The sequence below is a fragment of the Ursus americanus genome, chromosome 15, assembly GCF_024610735.1.
Source record: "Ursus americanus isolate L20-20 chromosome 15, mUrsAme1.1.p, whole genome shotgun sequence".
In the NCBI taxonomy this organism is placed as follows: Eukaryota; Metazoa; Chordata; class Mammalia; order Carnivora; family Ursidae; genus Ursus; species Ursus americanus.
The window spans coordinates 47,960,735-47,976,802 of NC_142141.1; the positions used below are offsets into that span (position 1 = coordinate 47,960,735).

Sequence of the window (16,068 nt, forward strand, 5' to 3'; positions counted from 1 at the left end):
TACACTTGAAACTTCCTTTGCTTCATAAGAGTTTGTAAAAAAAAAAAAAAAAAATAGGGGGAAAAAAATCTTCCTCCTGTCATTTTTAACAATTTTCCTTAGACTTGAGGAAAATATGCGGAAACTTTAAAGAAAAATCAAAAGCATGTGCCCTCTTTTTGTTTTCTTATTCTTTTAATTGTAACACTTACCCAGGTATCAATTCTTTGTTATGCTCTTATACAAATATACTTTCAGAGCAAATTTTGAAGTAAATACATTAATAACATTAATTTGAAGGATGATATTATTTTACTGAAGTTAAACCAGAATGTTGAGTTTAAGAACAAAGCTGTAGCCACTGTTGAGTTTTGTGTGTGTGTATGTGTGTGTGTGTGTTGATTTTACTAATACTAATACACAGAAAACCTATTTGCAAAAGGATATTTATATAGTTTAAAATATTTCAAAACTTTTTTTGTGTGGGTTAAAATATTTTAAAAAAATATAGAACACATTCTTACCCAAAATTTTGCAAGAATACTGTGCTTGTATGCAAATTTTGAAGCATAGCCCAAATGACTATGGACAATAAAAGCTTAACATTTTTTCTTTGGCTGGTCTATTGACTGGAAGGAGCTTTTAAATGTAAAAATGTGGACCCTGAAACCAGATGACCCTACCCAAATGAGTAGGAATAGGTTAAAACTTTTTAGATCAGTATCTCAATAAAAAATAGTCTTTGTAAGACTATGTATGCTATATAATTTAAAGTGTGTATTTGTATTATTTATAAATTATATATTTATAGGAGTATACATATTCTTAGAGAATTATAAATAATGTAATATTTATATTATATATATATATACACATTATTGGATACTTCATGGATTTCGAAGACTATATTCATCTTCTATTAATTTTTTGGACTCCAGGGGCACCTGGGTGGCTCAGTAGGTTAAGCATCTGCCTTCAGCTCAGGTCATGATCCTGTGGGTCCTGGGATCAAGCCCTGAGTTGGGCCCCTTGCTCAGCAGGGGGCCTGCTTCTCCCTCTCCCCCTCTGCTCCCCCTGCTTGTTCTCTCTCTCTCTGTCAAATAAATAAAAGCTTTAAAAAAAATAATAATTCTTGGACTCCAGTTTGAAAAACAGTGACCTACAGTATTACAATGATAATTTATCTTCTGTTTGCTCTTGTCCCCTGTGTTATTTATGTGTATCTTATTACATGCTATAATATAGTGAATTATAAATGTGTTGAAGAAATTAGCAGAAGTTCAAAACTTTTCTATATTACAAGATTTCAAATATATAGAATGAATTACAGCAAGCCATTTGTCTGTGAATCTGAAAGGATAATCAGTGATTCTATCCAACATTTGGCTGAGTAATATTGAATAACTCATTGAAAGACAGTCTGTTAAAATGAGAAACTCTACTACACATATCTGAAACCATCTGGTGTGCCAAAACTCTCCTCTCCTTTCAAACAAAAAGCTCCAATGTTTTCTGAGTTCTTTTACCTTCTCTGTCACTGAATTCAGGTCATCGATTTTTTAATTCAGAATATTCAGGAGGGTTTCTGATGTGGCATTGATGAGCTCATTTATGTTTATTACAACAATTACTTAAAATAAAATAAGTACACTTAAGATTAATGCATTTCATTTTATGGAAATGTTATCCCCAAAAGTGTATAAAAGAAATAAATACAGATATTCAAATTAGTTGTATATATGCATGTTCATGTACTTAAGGGCTGTACTTAGTATCTGTAACACATTGAGAAATAAGATGGATTGACAGAAGGATGAATAGAAGGGTAGATATGTGATCTATATATGAGATGAGTCAAATATAGTTGACCCTTGAACAACATGGGTTTAAACTTTATGAAGGTTAAACTTCACTTACATGTATTTTTTTATAAATACATGAACTTATGGTATCAATAAATATAATACAATTACTGTAAATGTATTTTCTCTTCCTTATGTTTTCTTAATAACATTATCTTTTATCTAGCTCACTTTATTTAAGAATACAGTATATAAGGGGAGCCTGAGTGACTCAGTCAGTTGAGCGTCCAACTCTTGGTTTCAACTTAGGTCATGACCTCAGGGTCCTGGGAGTGAGCCCTGCCTCGGGCTCCCCACTCAGCACGGAGTCAGGGGGATCTCTTCCTCTTCCTCCCCTTCTGTTCCTCCCCTCTCTCATGTTCACTATCTTTCTCTAAAATAAATAGATAAATAAAATCTTTAAAAAAAAGAATACAAGATATAATACATATAACATACAAAATATGTGTCAATTGACTTATTTATATTATTGGTAAGGCTTCTAATCAACAGCTACTTGTAGTTAAGTTTTGTTGGAGTTAAAAGTTATACACAGATTTTCAACTGCACAGGGGTCAACAACCCTAATCCCTGCATTGTTCAAGGGTCAACAGTAGATTAAAAGGTAAATGGTGGAATCTCTGGGATATATGTGTATATATAAATGTTTATCATGCATTTTCCTACTTTTTTTGTGTCTTTAAAATGTTTATTATCAAAGAGTTGGTAAAAAAAAAAGAAGAAGAAGAAGAAAGAAGAACAATGAAAAAAGAACCATAAGATATTTCTTTAACTTTTCTGATAAAAAATTATACTGCAAGTATTTTTAATATAGGACCATCCCTTTAATGATGTTCTCTGTCTCTCTCTTTCTCTCTCTCCCTAAAAGCTCCATTCTGACTTAGATAAAGGAGAGGGCACTGTTAAATACACCCTCTCAGGAGATGGCGCTGGCACCGTTTTTACCATTGATGAAACCACAGGGGACATTCATGCAATAAGGAGCCTGGATAGAGAAGAAAAACCTTTCTACACACTCCGTGCTCAGGCTGTGGACATAGAAACCAGGAAGCCCCTGGAGCCTGAATCAGAATTCATCATCAAAGTACAGGATATTAATGATAATGAGCCAAAGTTTTTGGATGGACCCTACGTTGCTAGTGTCCCAGAAATGTCTCCTGTAGGTGAGTTGGCAAATCAAAATTTTATCAGATGCAATGAAGCCTTTTCAACATTTATTTTTTGCAGGTTGATGTAAACATCTTACTTGTAAACCAGAAGATTATTATTCCACTAGAGAGGATACAGTTATTTTCATTTATATTTTCATTGTTTTTTCCTTTCTGCTCCATTCTAAATATACAAATAGATACATATCTAAGATATATAGCATTTGTTACTATTTTCTAATCTTTGCATTTACCTGAAGTCACAGAACTCCTTTATAATTAAGTACAAAACTCAATTTTTACTAAAATCCATTGTCTTTACAATTCCAGGTGCTTACATAGTGCTAAAGGTAACTACCGTACCAACAAATACCAGATAGTAATTCTTGGCTCAAAGTAAATCATTCAAAGCATGTATCACATATAAGTCTGGAGGTGGGCTGGAAAGGACTGTGTTGCATCCTTTGTATCTATAGAAAGAGATTCCAGAAGGATGATACTGTTTTCTTCTTGATTATATGTAATCTATAGTAGTTATGCCATCAAACCAGGAAGAAAATATTATTGTGAACACATTATAGGAATAAATTTACGTTTAGCTCTCATATCACTACTGTTCTTGATAGTTTAAATTTGATATGAATTCACACTTCAATATCAACCTAAATTTAAAAGTTCTATGATATGTATTTTGAGGTCAGTGAATTAAGGATGACAGCTTTAATGACAATTTTAAATAACTTTTAATCCAGAGTCACCAATGCCAAAGACTTATTCTATTTCAAAGTAACTTCTGGTGTCCAGCACATTTGTAAGATAAAACTACCCATCACTTCGAGGTTACAACCTGAAACTCATATTGTGAGCCATTGCTAATTTTCCTGTCTGATATTCCTCAGAGAGCTTCTGCTGGCCCTACAACCATCCCAGACATGCATAAACTATACCGAGGCAGAGGCAGGTTAGTGGCTTTAAAAGTTGTCACATGGATTTACCACAAATTCACTTGAAATTGTGTCTGTGACCTTACCAGGTATTCAAAGATCATATTCTCTCCATGACCTGAGAAATCAGCTCAAAGTAGTTTACTTAGATTTTAAACATTAGTGTACAGTCACAGGGCTGAAAACTTGTTATTCAGTTCTTGCTACAATTTTTTGAGCTGCCTTTTTTTATATGGTGCTGATTGCTAGAGATTTAGAAGTACAATTGTGAAATCTATCTTATTAAAAAGTAGCCCCTGATAATGCGGAGAGCTTGTTTTTTAATTGTGCCTTAATTTTACTGGGAGAGAAAAATGAAAGTACCGTTTTGAAAAAAGTAAGGCTTTTAAGAAGATAATATTCTATTGTACCTAAATAGTTTAACCCAGGGCTTACTTCAAGTAAATTGGAATATTTATATGAATTTATGACCCTCAGTGACTATGACAGAAACTACATCCTTAAAGCAAATATACACATCCCTCTGCATTATTAGAAATTTCTGTCTTATTAGATAAATAATTAGGTCTTTTGTTGCACCAATTTGGATAAAGGGAAGGACTGCAGGGTCTGAACTTACATAAAGGAGTTCACAGCTAGCGCCTGAAGAGAGAAATAAATCTGGAAAATCAGGGTAGGTAAGTGAGAAAACAAAGTGATCCCAGCTTTTGCAGTATTGGAGTGAGACAAATTTGCTATACTGTCTTAAGGTATCAGAAAGATCTAGGGAAGAATAAGTTCTTTTAAATGTTTTGCCATAGGACATTACTGAAATTTCTCATCAGTTATTCAAGAGACTCCAGTAAACACTTAAACTGACTTTCAGCACACCCTCCCTGCTTTTTTTTTTTTTTTAAATAATAGAGGAGTATTTCTTTTGAACGTGATACCACATCGCATGCTATGGGTTCACCCAGGTATTATTGGACTACATTTACATAATATCCCTTTTTCAAGTGTATACTAAAAAGTATAAACACCACTTATGAATTAAATATCTACCATGTACTACTTTTGCCATTCCCCATAATCCTGCCTCTACACAGAACCAAAAAACACAGGAGACCCAGTTAGGCTTGTGGTATTTGTTGTTTCTGCTTTTACATGACCAGTCTAAAGCTAATGAAAAACTGTTGGGTATCCATCCAGCCATCATATTTGTGTTCCTAATGCTCCTGAGCCCCATTCCCAAGCGTACCCTTCCTACCATATGGAAATGGTCCCTGCTGTAAGTCACTTAGTCCAATGATTACTCCTCTCTATTTTCTTTTCCTGTATCCCTTCTAAGCACTTTCTGCCTCGGTGTCATTTTCTTTGGAATATCAAAATTACTTTTGGTGAAGACTAGATGGTATTCGCCATGGTGTATTAGACAGTATAGCTATTGTCGCAGCAACTCTCGCTGTCACTGTGTTTGAGTGTTCTCTAGGAAATAACTATCCCTTCCCAGTAATTGACAGTATTGTTATTGACAATGTTGGCAAAGAAGAAACCAATTTACACATATATGGAGTAAAATAGCTTATTCCTAATACCAAAACCCAAGAAATATTGGGACATCAAAACAATTTATTATGCAAATGTCAAGTTAGCAATAATAAATTGTGCGTCTGGAATGTGATAAACAATTAAACGTGGAATGGAAATGAGCTAAAGTGAAACTTAAAAGAATATAATCGTGGGGAGTGGTGTTGAGCAAGGTGGGTAGAGATTTCAGAGGAAAATCAACATTTAAGACTTATCAGACTGTGGAATATATTTTGTTCCAGAAAGTTAAAGAAAATTCTAGTGAATCTGTGAATTGTTTAAGAGAAAGGTCACTTTGTTACTAACTTGCGCTGCATGCAATATGCCACGGAAGTAACATTTACAGATAAAGTGCTTTTACTCTGACCCGAGGAAATTACTTAATGATCCAGATATCCCCCAACCCAGACTTTCTCCTTGGAGACGAATTTGGACGTTATGAATGTGGTCTTAATTCTTTAAGATCACTACAGTAACAGTGAATTACAGTAACGTGCCTTCTTTAATACCGGGGTTATGCATGGGTATGGCATGCAGTTTCAGTAACTTTTCCTACAGAGCTGACAGGTGTAACATCTTCAAACCCTTGCTCATACTTGTATTATCTTCCTCTGTGAGCTAAGCCAGTTTGAGGCAGCTGCTTGGGTTATTCATAACCAGGTCTCTATGACATGTTTTAATGCCGATTGTGAATCATAATTTATGTAATAAGACCTACCATTTCCTGAGCAATAGTTAAGGCCAGGTAATCCAACTAAAGATTTGAATTCCCTGTTTTTTTTTTATGTAACCACTACAATAATTTTATGCAGTATCGTTTACTATTTGATCTTAATTTTTATATGAAAACTGAACTCTAATTTCAGAATGTAGGTATGACTCCCAGCGTCTTTAGATCAAAATTAATTGCAACCCGTTATACCCTTTAGTGACTTCTAAAATGTCTTTGGGCCTTAAATTTAGCTTTCAATCTCAGATGAGTTGGTTAAGACCTTGAAATGCTTACTTTACATTTTATTTTATTTTATTTTATTTTATTTTATTTTATTTTATTATTTCATTTTATTTTATTATAAACCTGAAGATGGGGGACCCTGTTTAAAATAAAATCTGAGGACTAGGTATCTCTTATTCACTGACTTAAAAGAAAAAAGATAGTATAAGTGTAAATAAAATAAGATACACCTAAAGAGGATTACACTGCTGGCTTATTAAAAAATTAATGTGCACTCCCTGATTTTTTCCCATGAACTCTATTTTGTTTTACAGGAAGTTTGGGGGAAAGTGCTAAATTTTTGGTGGAGTTTTTTTGAAGGTTTTTAAACAGAGAATATTTTCTATGTGGCCACACTTAAACAGTTCAACTCCACGAAGGAAATGGTGAAAATGATGACTATACCTAATTTAATTTATTACACCATTATTATAATTTAGAAACTTATATAAATTTCCAAACTTCCTTGCTTTCACAGAAGTGCCATAGGGAGACAGATCAAGAAACTGCAAAGCGGATACATTATCCTACCATATGAGCTAGCCAATGGCCACAAAGAGCAGCTTAAGTGGTACAGTAGGAACAGTCTCATTGGTCTCTGTCTGTGCCCTATAAGCAGAATTTTGCCAGGAAGCTGGAGACAGAATGTTAGCTGTTTTCTACAAATAAAGACATCCTCTACATATAACCATAATGCGATTATTAAAATCAGGAAATTAACAAATATGCATTATTGGGATCTAACCTTTAGACCCCATTCATGCTTTATCAGTTGTTTCAATAATATCTTACATAAAACAGTTTTCCAGGTCAAAATCACATGATGCATTTAAATGCCGTGTCTCTTTAGTTTCCTTCAATCTGGAGCAATTCCTTACTTTTTCTTGATTTTGTGACAGGGTTGAGGATTCTTGGCCAGTGATTATTTAGAATGTCCCTCATCCTGGGTTTGCCCGACGTTTCCTCATGTACAACTTCAGGGTATGCTTCTTTGTTCGGTACATCACAGACACGGTGCTGTGATCTTGCTGCGTCTCATCAGGTGGAACGGGGTTTTGATTTGTCCCTTTGCTAATAATGTTAATTTTTATTACTTGACCAACATTGTGTATTAGTTATCTGTTGCTGCACAATACATTAGCCAAAGGCTAGCAGTGTAACACAACAAACTTGTATTATCTTACAGGATCATGGATACCCAGGAGTGGCTTGGGTGGGTACCTTTCGCTCAAGGTCTCCCAAGAGGTTGTATCCATAGCTGGGGCTATGGTCTGATCTAAAGTCTTACTTGGGAGGAGGTAGAAATTTGCTTCCAAGCTTACTCCTGTGGTGATTGGTAGACTTCAGTCTCTTGCTATGTAGACCTTCCTACGGGGCTACCTCACAGCATGGCAGCTGTCTGGCCCCAGGAAGAGCTATCTAAAGAGACAGCTAGGAGAGAAGAACATCTCTGATCAAAGCCACAGTCTGTATTTATAACCAATATTTAAAGTGACATCCTCCCACTTCTGCCATATTCCAGTTGTTAAAAGTAAGTCTAGCCCACATTCAGGAAATGGGATTATCCAAGAGAATGAATACAAGGTAAGCTAAAATCATTGAGGGCCTTCTACCACAGTTTACCCTCTGAACCCCAATGATTCATGTTGCTGTATTATGCAATATATACTCAGCCCCTTTCTGGGACCCCAAAACCTTTTTCCCTCATTGCATGAGTCCAAAGTCCAGAAACTCATCATATAAATCAAGTGCAAGAGCAAATGAGATTCCTTAGATTTATTTCCTCTTGATCTGCAGACTCATGACGCTAAAGAAACCAGTTACTTACCCCTACCCCAATACCTAACACACAGTGGTGAGATAAGGATGAGAAAACTTCTGTAGACATTTCTGTTAAAAAAGGAGGGGAAATGCATGAAATAAAGGAGTTATTGGTCCATCACATCCCTGAAATCTAGCTGGTAAACATTAAAAGTCCTTTGATTAGGTTCAAAGCCTGAGAATATTTGTCCATGGCTCTCATTTATACTGCCTGGGCTTTTGGTTTCTACCTTCTGAGTTATCCTTCATTTTCTATGCAATGCAGCACGTACTCACCTCTAAGCATCACTCTTGGTCAGCTCCCTGCCAATAGAATTCAAAGGGTTCAAAGGCCTATTCTCACTGTACAATCTCTGACTCTCTTTCTTCAGTTCACACTTTTGATGTTTCTACATATAGAACTCTTTATTTTGTCAGTAGTATGTGTATCCCATGAATCTTTTTGGGGATCACTGAATTAGACAAAAAAATCCCTTCAAGATAAATCCTCTCTACCTTGGACCCTATGGAGGTGCCTGAGCGACAAAGCCTTTATATGAATTAGAACCCTTATTGTTTGCCTAAAAGGATCTTTGAGTCATACTTACCCATTTATCTCTTAAGAGAGAAATTTGTCTGACTAGACAGTAAACTAATGGACCATCCTTGATGTTTCTAAGATCCTAACAAAAAATTTTACAGTCACCGCCATGGCTTTATCTTTTAACCATACTTTCCCGTGTGCCCCGGATTTGACTTTGGCCTAGAAACCATTTCTTAATTTTAGCATCATTTGCCATCTGGAAAGACTAGCAATCTTTAAAACCAGTGAGACCTGGATCCTTTTTGTTTAAAAGTCCCTGGGTCCTTTTCTATTGTCGAATAAATGCAGGCAACAGTTTTGCTAAATTTTCTGTCACTGCCTAACAGTGATCTTCTAGTTACCAGTAAGATATTCTCATTTTCCTGCAAGGCCTCACGTGTAGCCCCTTCCAAGTCCAACATGCAATAAAGAGCGTGTTCAATGAATGCATTTTATACTGACACCCTCCTCAAAGCCCACACTGCCTGACTGCAAAACCATGACCACCTTCGAAGTGTTTGTTGTAGCAGCAGCCCACTACCAGGTATGAAATTGCTAGTATCCACTACTACATAACAGATTACGACAGGATTTAGAGGCTTAAGACTGCAAGTATGTATTATCTCTTGATTTATTTGGGTCATGAATTTGGGCTCAGCTTAGCTGGGTGCCTCTGCATTGAAATCTCTTGTGGATTTAGAGTCAAGCTGGCAATAAAAGGTGTGATTTCAGCTGAAGGTTCACCTGTGTGGGGGGTATACTTCCAAGCCCAGTCATGTGGTTGTTGTCTTGGAATTGATATCCTGTCCCTTCTGCTATGTTTTATTTGTTCGGATCAACTTGATAACTTCATTTTACTCTCCAGGAAAGGAATTAGCCAAAGGTGTGACTATTGGAGGCAGGCGTAACTGAGGTCTGTGTTAGAGGCTGTTTATATTAGACAATGATTCCACTGTAAAGTTACTCTTTATCTTTTTGGAATTATTATATATTTGTCAAAAGCTATTGTTTTTTCAAAAGGTATTTTGAAACTAGGGAAATAACCTAGTCCTCATCACACTTTCAAATTACCCATCTATTAGTTTGTGTCAGTGTAGTCTCAAAGTTTCTTATTGTATTAAATTGGTTCTAATGTATTATCACCATTATTGATTTTAATATTGAAATTATTTAGTCTGAAATGTGAAGTATAAGTAAAGACACTTTAAGCTGATTTGTGTGTCATTTCAACATTACCTCTTAATTATTTGAATATTCCCTTACTTTCTGGCCACAAAATATATTTGGGACTTGTCTTGCATTTTTCCTTCCTCAGCTCTGGGAGAAACTATTTCTCCAAGGAGCTCTCTTCCCACCCTCATAGAGAATAATATTTAGAGCCAAAATCTGGTTGTTATGTGCATCCTTTGCTATTGGAAAATCATTGCTCCTAGGTCCTCTCAGTGGGTACAGCTAGAGTGTATCTATGTACATATACATATATAATTTCTATTTCTGTATCATTCCTTTTTTTAAAGTTTTTCTTTATTTGAAAGAGAGAGAGAAAAAGAGAGCATGAGTGGGAGAGGGGCAAAGGGAGAAGCAGACTCCTCAATGAGCATGGATCCTGATGTGGGACTTGATCCCAGGACTCCGCGTTCATGACCTGAGCCAAAGGCAGATGTTTAACCAACTGAGCCATCCAGGTGCCCCTTTTTCTCTATCATTCTAAATATATTGAAAACCTTGATTTCATACCAACAGCTCATATCTAATCTAACACCACTATTTATTCTAGTTTTTTTTAACCCTTTTATAATTTACAACTCTCTTCTCCAAGAGTGAAAAATCTGGCTGTTGTTATCCTTAAGATATTTTGTTATTCGATCAAACCCCCAGTATGCAACAAATCTTTCACTGTCACTCAGCCTCTCTACTATTTCCTAGTTGTGAGTATTTGCATAGGTTTTTTGTCCTCATTGTGCTTTGATTTCATTACCTGCAAATGAGGAATAAAAATACCTAATTCCCAGAGTTACTGCAAGCAGTCAAAGAGAAAATTTATGTGTAACTCTTACTACAATGCCTGGATAAATGCGATCAATAAATGGGGATAGGTCCTGTGCATAATTTGATTATCATTCTCAGGAAACTGGTAGAATGCCTAACTTACAGAGGTCCTAGCTAATGATCCTTCTCCCTTTTTTTCCAGATGGTCCCTCCCTCTGCCATGTGAGCTCGATATTTACTGTTGCTTTTACTACACGCTCTACCTAGTCTCTTTAAAAACCTAATAGTCTTCCTACCCCAATTTACATTTTCTTAGGTGTAGAGTGCTCTTCTATCTTAATTTGTGGCGACAAGCTGTTGATTTGTAAGAAACACCAATTATCAGATTACACTTTCGCTTTCCAATCCGCTGAGTGGCTTTAACACCTTCGATGAGATTGAGCTAGGCCTGGTGATCCCTCCGGTGTCAGCAGCGAAGTGTCCGCAGCACACAGCGTGGCAGGGCTATTTTCAGGGCCATAGGATGTTATGACTGTGTGTTCAGGGAGCATTTTATTCCTCCGTTTGATTCCTGTGTTTTTATCAGTGGTACAATTGCAAAGGTAATGCTATTGACAGTTTTTGTGTGGCCTTGAGAGAAGTGTATGAATTGTTTTACTAGCAGCACAGTGACTCCCTCAACATAAACCATGCCGCGTTGATAGTTGCTTTAGAGCCACTGATCAGCAATAAATGTTAAAAATTAACAAGAAGTTCCTTTTTTTCCTAACCACCAAATGACTCTAAGCATTAAATATATGTTAACAGGAGTTGCTGCTTGGCCACTGAGTGGTTCAAAACATTAAACATATTTTTAAAGTATTACTCTTTCCCCAGCCTCCAAGTGGTTGTAAACATTAAATATGTTTTATAAAAACTGCTTTGCCAGCTACTGGCAGGATGGCTATGAACATCATTTTTCTTTAAAGTTGCCTTCCAGCTGCAAGACTGTTTTTTTTTTCTTATTTCCTCTATTCTATTTATTTTTTTTGTACACAAAAGCAGGCAAGAGGGAACCTTGGCCCAGTTGTCTTTTTCTTTATGATAAGTGATCATGGGAGCACAGTTGCACCTATATAAAACCGTGTTAGCAGTAGGAGTTCTCAGAGGTTTGATTGCTTATGCTGGGGATTCCACATAGATGTCAGCTCCGTCTTCCAAAATCATTTTCGTTTCTGCTTTCCATTGTGCAATGCATGGAGGTATGAAGATGAGTAGAATCTAAGCTTAGTATTTAGGAAAATAACTTCAAGCAACCAGATGCTGATGGATTATGCCCATTGATCAAGGTGAAACTATCCCATTGAGAAAACAGGCTCCCAGAGAGGCAACATGGCAGGACTAGTAAGGGAATGAGATCTTTAACCCAGACATAGGAAGGGCTTGAAATCTCTATCTGGAAATAACTCAATGTGACAACCAAATGCAATTCCGACAGTGAAGAGCATGCCCCTATATGAAAAGTCTATCCAGGAATTAGCCCAGAAAATTTGTGTATTTGAACCACATTCACAGTGAAAATGAAGTGTGGCACTTGAGTCAATTGAAAACATGAATCCGCTCTGTCACTCCAGGCATGGCAATTCATCATCAAGCCAAATAATTACCCAGTAAGGCTTTTATTTCTACGGGGTCCAAGTATTTTCCAATTCATGCAAAATTGCATTTTGCCAAATGTTGTATTGTCGGTATACGTACAACAGACTTAATGGAATACACATTATGGACCAGGCATTTTAGGTCTTGGGGTTAGAACAGTGAGAAGAACAGGCACAACTCCTGGCCTCAGAAAGTTTCATTCCAGAGATCTCGTGCAGGGGCAGTGAACTATGTTCTGTGGGCAAAGTCTGGCACACCACTGTTTCAGTGGAAAACAGTCACACTTCGTTTACATATCGTCTGTGCCATTTCACACTACAGTGGCAGTGTTGGCAAAAAACCATATGATCTGTAAAGACCAAAATGTTTACTGTCTGGTCCCTTACAGGGTGTTTGTGGAGCCATGAAATAGAGGATTGAGTATCAGAGGACAATATTTTAAATACATGTATGAGAAAGAGGAGTGTTCACGCTAGAAAATATCTCCTCAAAAAGAAATAAAAATTAAAAAAAGAAAGAAAGGGGGGCGCCTGGGTAGCGCAGTCGTTAAAGCGTCTGCCTTCCGCTCAGGGCGTGGTCCCGGCGTACCGGGATCGAGTCCCACATCGGGCTCCTCTGCTGTGAGCCTGCTTCTTCCTCTCCCACTCCCCCTGCTGTGTTCCCTCTCTCGCTGGCTGTCTCTCTCTGTCAAATAAATAAATAAAATCTTTAAAAAAAAAAAAAAAAAAAAAGAAAGAAAGGAAGGAAGAAATGGCAGGATCAGAGGTAAAATGGGGAGTGGAAACAAGTCCCACATTAACATAGGCTCCCATATAGTTTGTGCTGAAAGGAATGTTTTGACTCGATTACGAGCACTTAAGCGCTGCCCTAAAGTATTAAAGGTTCACGATATTATATTTTTTATTTCCCTGCAATAATAATTCTTCTTTCAAATATGTAACCATATATATATATTTTTATTAATTAAAAGAAAAATTTAGAGCTGAAACTAAGAAGATAGGAAGAGAATAACCTCTAAATTGGGTGGAAGCATTCCTGATTTGATGTCTCAGGATTCATTAAGTTCTTTGCCTCACTGAGATGTAAGCGGTAAAAAAGAAAAACTGAAAATTACTGCAAGCAAGTTTAAACCCAACAACCGGTCTTAGTGATTGCTACCCAGTAAGTATTATAGGAGACTTTCTCAGAAAGTTAGTTTCAGATGACTTTATCAAGATTGGCACTATTTTCAGTTCTGACCAAGAAAATGAAACTTAAAAAAAAAAAATCAGCAGCTACAATTTTATAAATAATTAACAAAAATGAATATCAAAGTATGGTACAATTTGTTTAACTGGCAACAGTACTAGAAGAAAAAGAAACATGTCAATTGAACTGTCATCTATGTTAATTTTGCCTCTGAGAAAAACATTGTAATGGGATAATTTCATGAAATGCTTTGATGGCAAGAAAGTGCCAAAATATGATTAGCTACTGCACAATTCAAATTAGACAAGAAAGCAATTGGTGGCAGCCTGAATATGGAGAGGTTTTGTTTCATGCCTTTTTCTTCTCTTTTTCCATGTGTTTAATCAAGAATATTTTGTTTGACAGTGAAATGATTTATACTAAAAACATTGTTATCACAAGAATTTAGTAGAAACTTCACTATAAAAGGAGAAAACACACTTCTATTTTCCCAAATCTCTTAAAACATATAATTACCATCTGAAAGAATTTGTCGTCTTCAAAAAAGTAATTTTTTGTAACTGATATTAAGTATCTATGTAACTAAAGGCCATAATTAGAAGCAACTCACCCTTATGATTATGTTTATATTTCTATCATCGAATATATTCACTTGATATTTAAACTGGATTGTCTTTTATTATTTTTATTTCTACTCAGCCAGAGTGGCTTTTCTAGAATTTTTAATGATCATGTAAACTTTACTACCTATATTTCTTATCCCAAGTTCTTAAAAAAAAAATCTGGTATATACCTAAACTAATATAGAGTTCTAAAACTCAGAAATACAAAGGGAATTACGAAGAATTCATTTTCTAGTAGATCATAGCTTTGCACAGAAGGTTGCTTAAATACAATGACTAGACATTCTCTTTTGTATTTTTTAAAAATATGAGTTATGTGTCACCTGCACCGTAACAGATCCTTATTCCATATCACCAAGAACACTGTCTTCCTATGTTAATTCCTAAAAACAGAAGTAGGTTTAGAGTTTCTAAATGTGGGAGAGCTATTAGAGTTAAATAGTGTTGAGTCTTTTCTCATAGTAGTAATATTACTTTATTTGTTAAATACCAGGAGAAGGAAGACTTTTAAAGATTATTCTTTGGGCGCATATATTTACTTCTCATGATAGTGGCTTGTGGAAAGTATCTTATAAAGAACTAATACAACTGAAAAAAGTGAGGTTAAAAGAGTGATTGTTGAACACTGGTGATAAATAATTGTCCTAATTCTAGAAAGGCAGAATATTATTGGGAAAACAAAATAGACTTTGAAATACCAAAGATCTGTGTTCAAACTTTGTTGAAATATGAGGGAATATTTTAAAAAGTGTCTTTTTGTAGAGCTTAGATGGAAAGTACTGTTTGCCACTAAAAGTATTTTTATAAGGATTGAAGGAGATACAATTTGTAAAAAAACAACAAAAGACTCAAAAAACTAAACCCTAGAAGGTTTTCAATAAATACTAATCATTTTCTCCCCCCTTCCCTCAGCAGCTTTTTCTATGGGGTTTTAGATTTGGGGAAGGTAAGAGTCTGATTGCTTTACTTTCTTTATCCGTGTAATTGTTCCTAGTGAATCAAGTAAGAAGGACATTTCTAGAAACATCTCCTTTCATAAATACATATATATTTTTTATTAAGTACTGTTCATCCAAAATATTTGAATAGAGTCTCAGAACATAGGTAGTAATATATGATAGGTATAAAATATCAGGAAATGCTATGCAAAAATATGTCTAGTGGATGTTAAAAGTAGTATCTTATAGTTCAAATTCATAAAAATAGACTGCACAAACACACTTATTTCTTCTTTGCTCTAAAAACACCACTGAAATAACAGAATGTAATGCTTATAAAAGATAACCATAGGAAACATGGAAATGTTCTAGCAGACCCAAAAGTAAGGGATTTCTGAAGTATAAAGATTATGTCAGAGGGACTTCTATTTTGGGCCACAATAGAATTATTGGCACTAGGCTTGAATTTTCACCATAAACAATGATAGACTGGACAACATATATGAGGCAATAGTTTTTATGTATGTGACAAAAAAATACAAACTTGTCAACCTGGATGGAAGGGAAAGACATGACATGAGCCCCACGGTTAGCTGGATTCTGATTAGGGGCACTTTTGCTACCATGACACTAAGGGGAGTCTAAGAATAATGAGTCAGGAGATAGAAATTATAGCTTGCAGCTGCTAAGTGACTGCAATTTGAGACCTGCTGAAGTGGCTGGAATTTGTGTAGGAAAGTAAGGAGAGGCACAGAGAAACATTGCAAAAGCCAGAGTAAGGTTTTAGCATGGGTTTTTACCAAGGACTGTTCTATG

The 16,068-nt window shown here is 35.7% G+C and overlaps 1 protein-coding gene across 2 annotated transcripts in view; it reads left to right on the plus strand.

Moving 5' to 3' along the window:
- The window catches only part of CDH12 (cadherin 12), a 258,224-nt gene that overhangs the window by 62,264 nt on the left and 179,892 nt on the right, over positions 1–16,068 (plus strand). For both annotated transcript variants that reach the window (XM_045787409.2, XM_045787410.2), the window contains exon 2: positions 2,710–3,004. In XM_045787409.2, the coding sequence (XP_045643365.1) occupies positions 2,710–3,004 (295 nt within the window). The remainder of the gene's footprint in view (positions 1–2,709; positions 3,005–16,068) is intronic.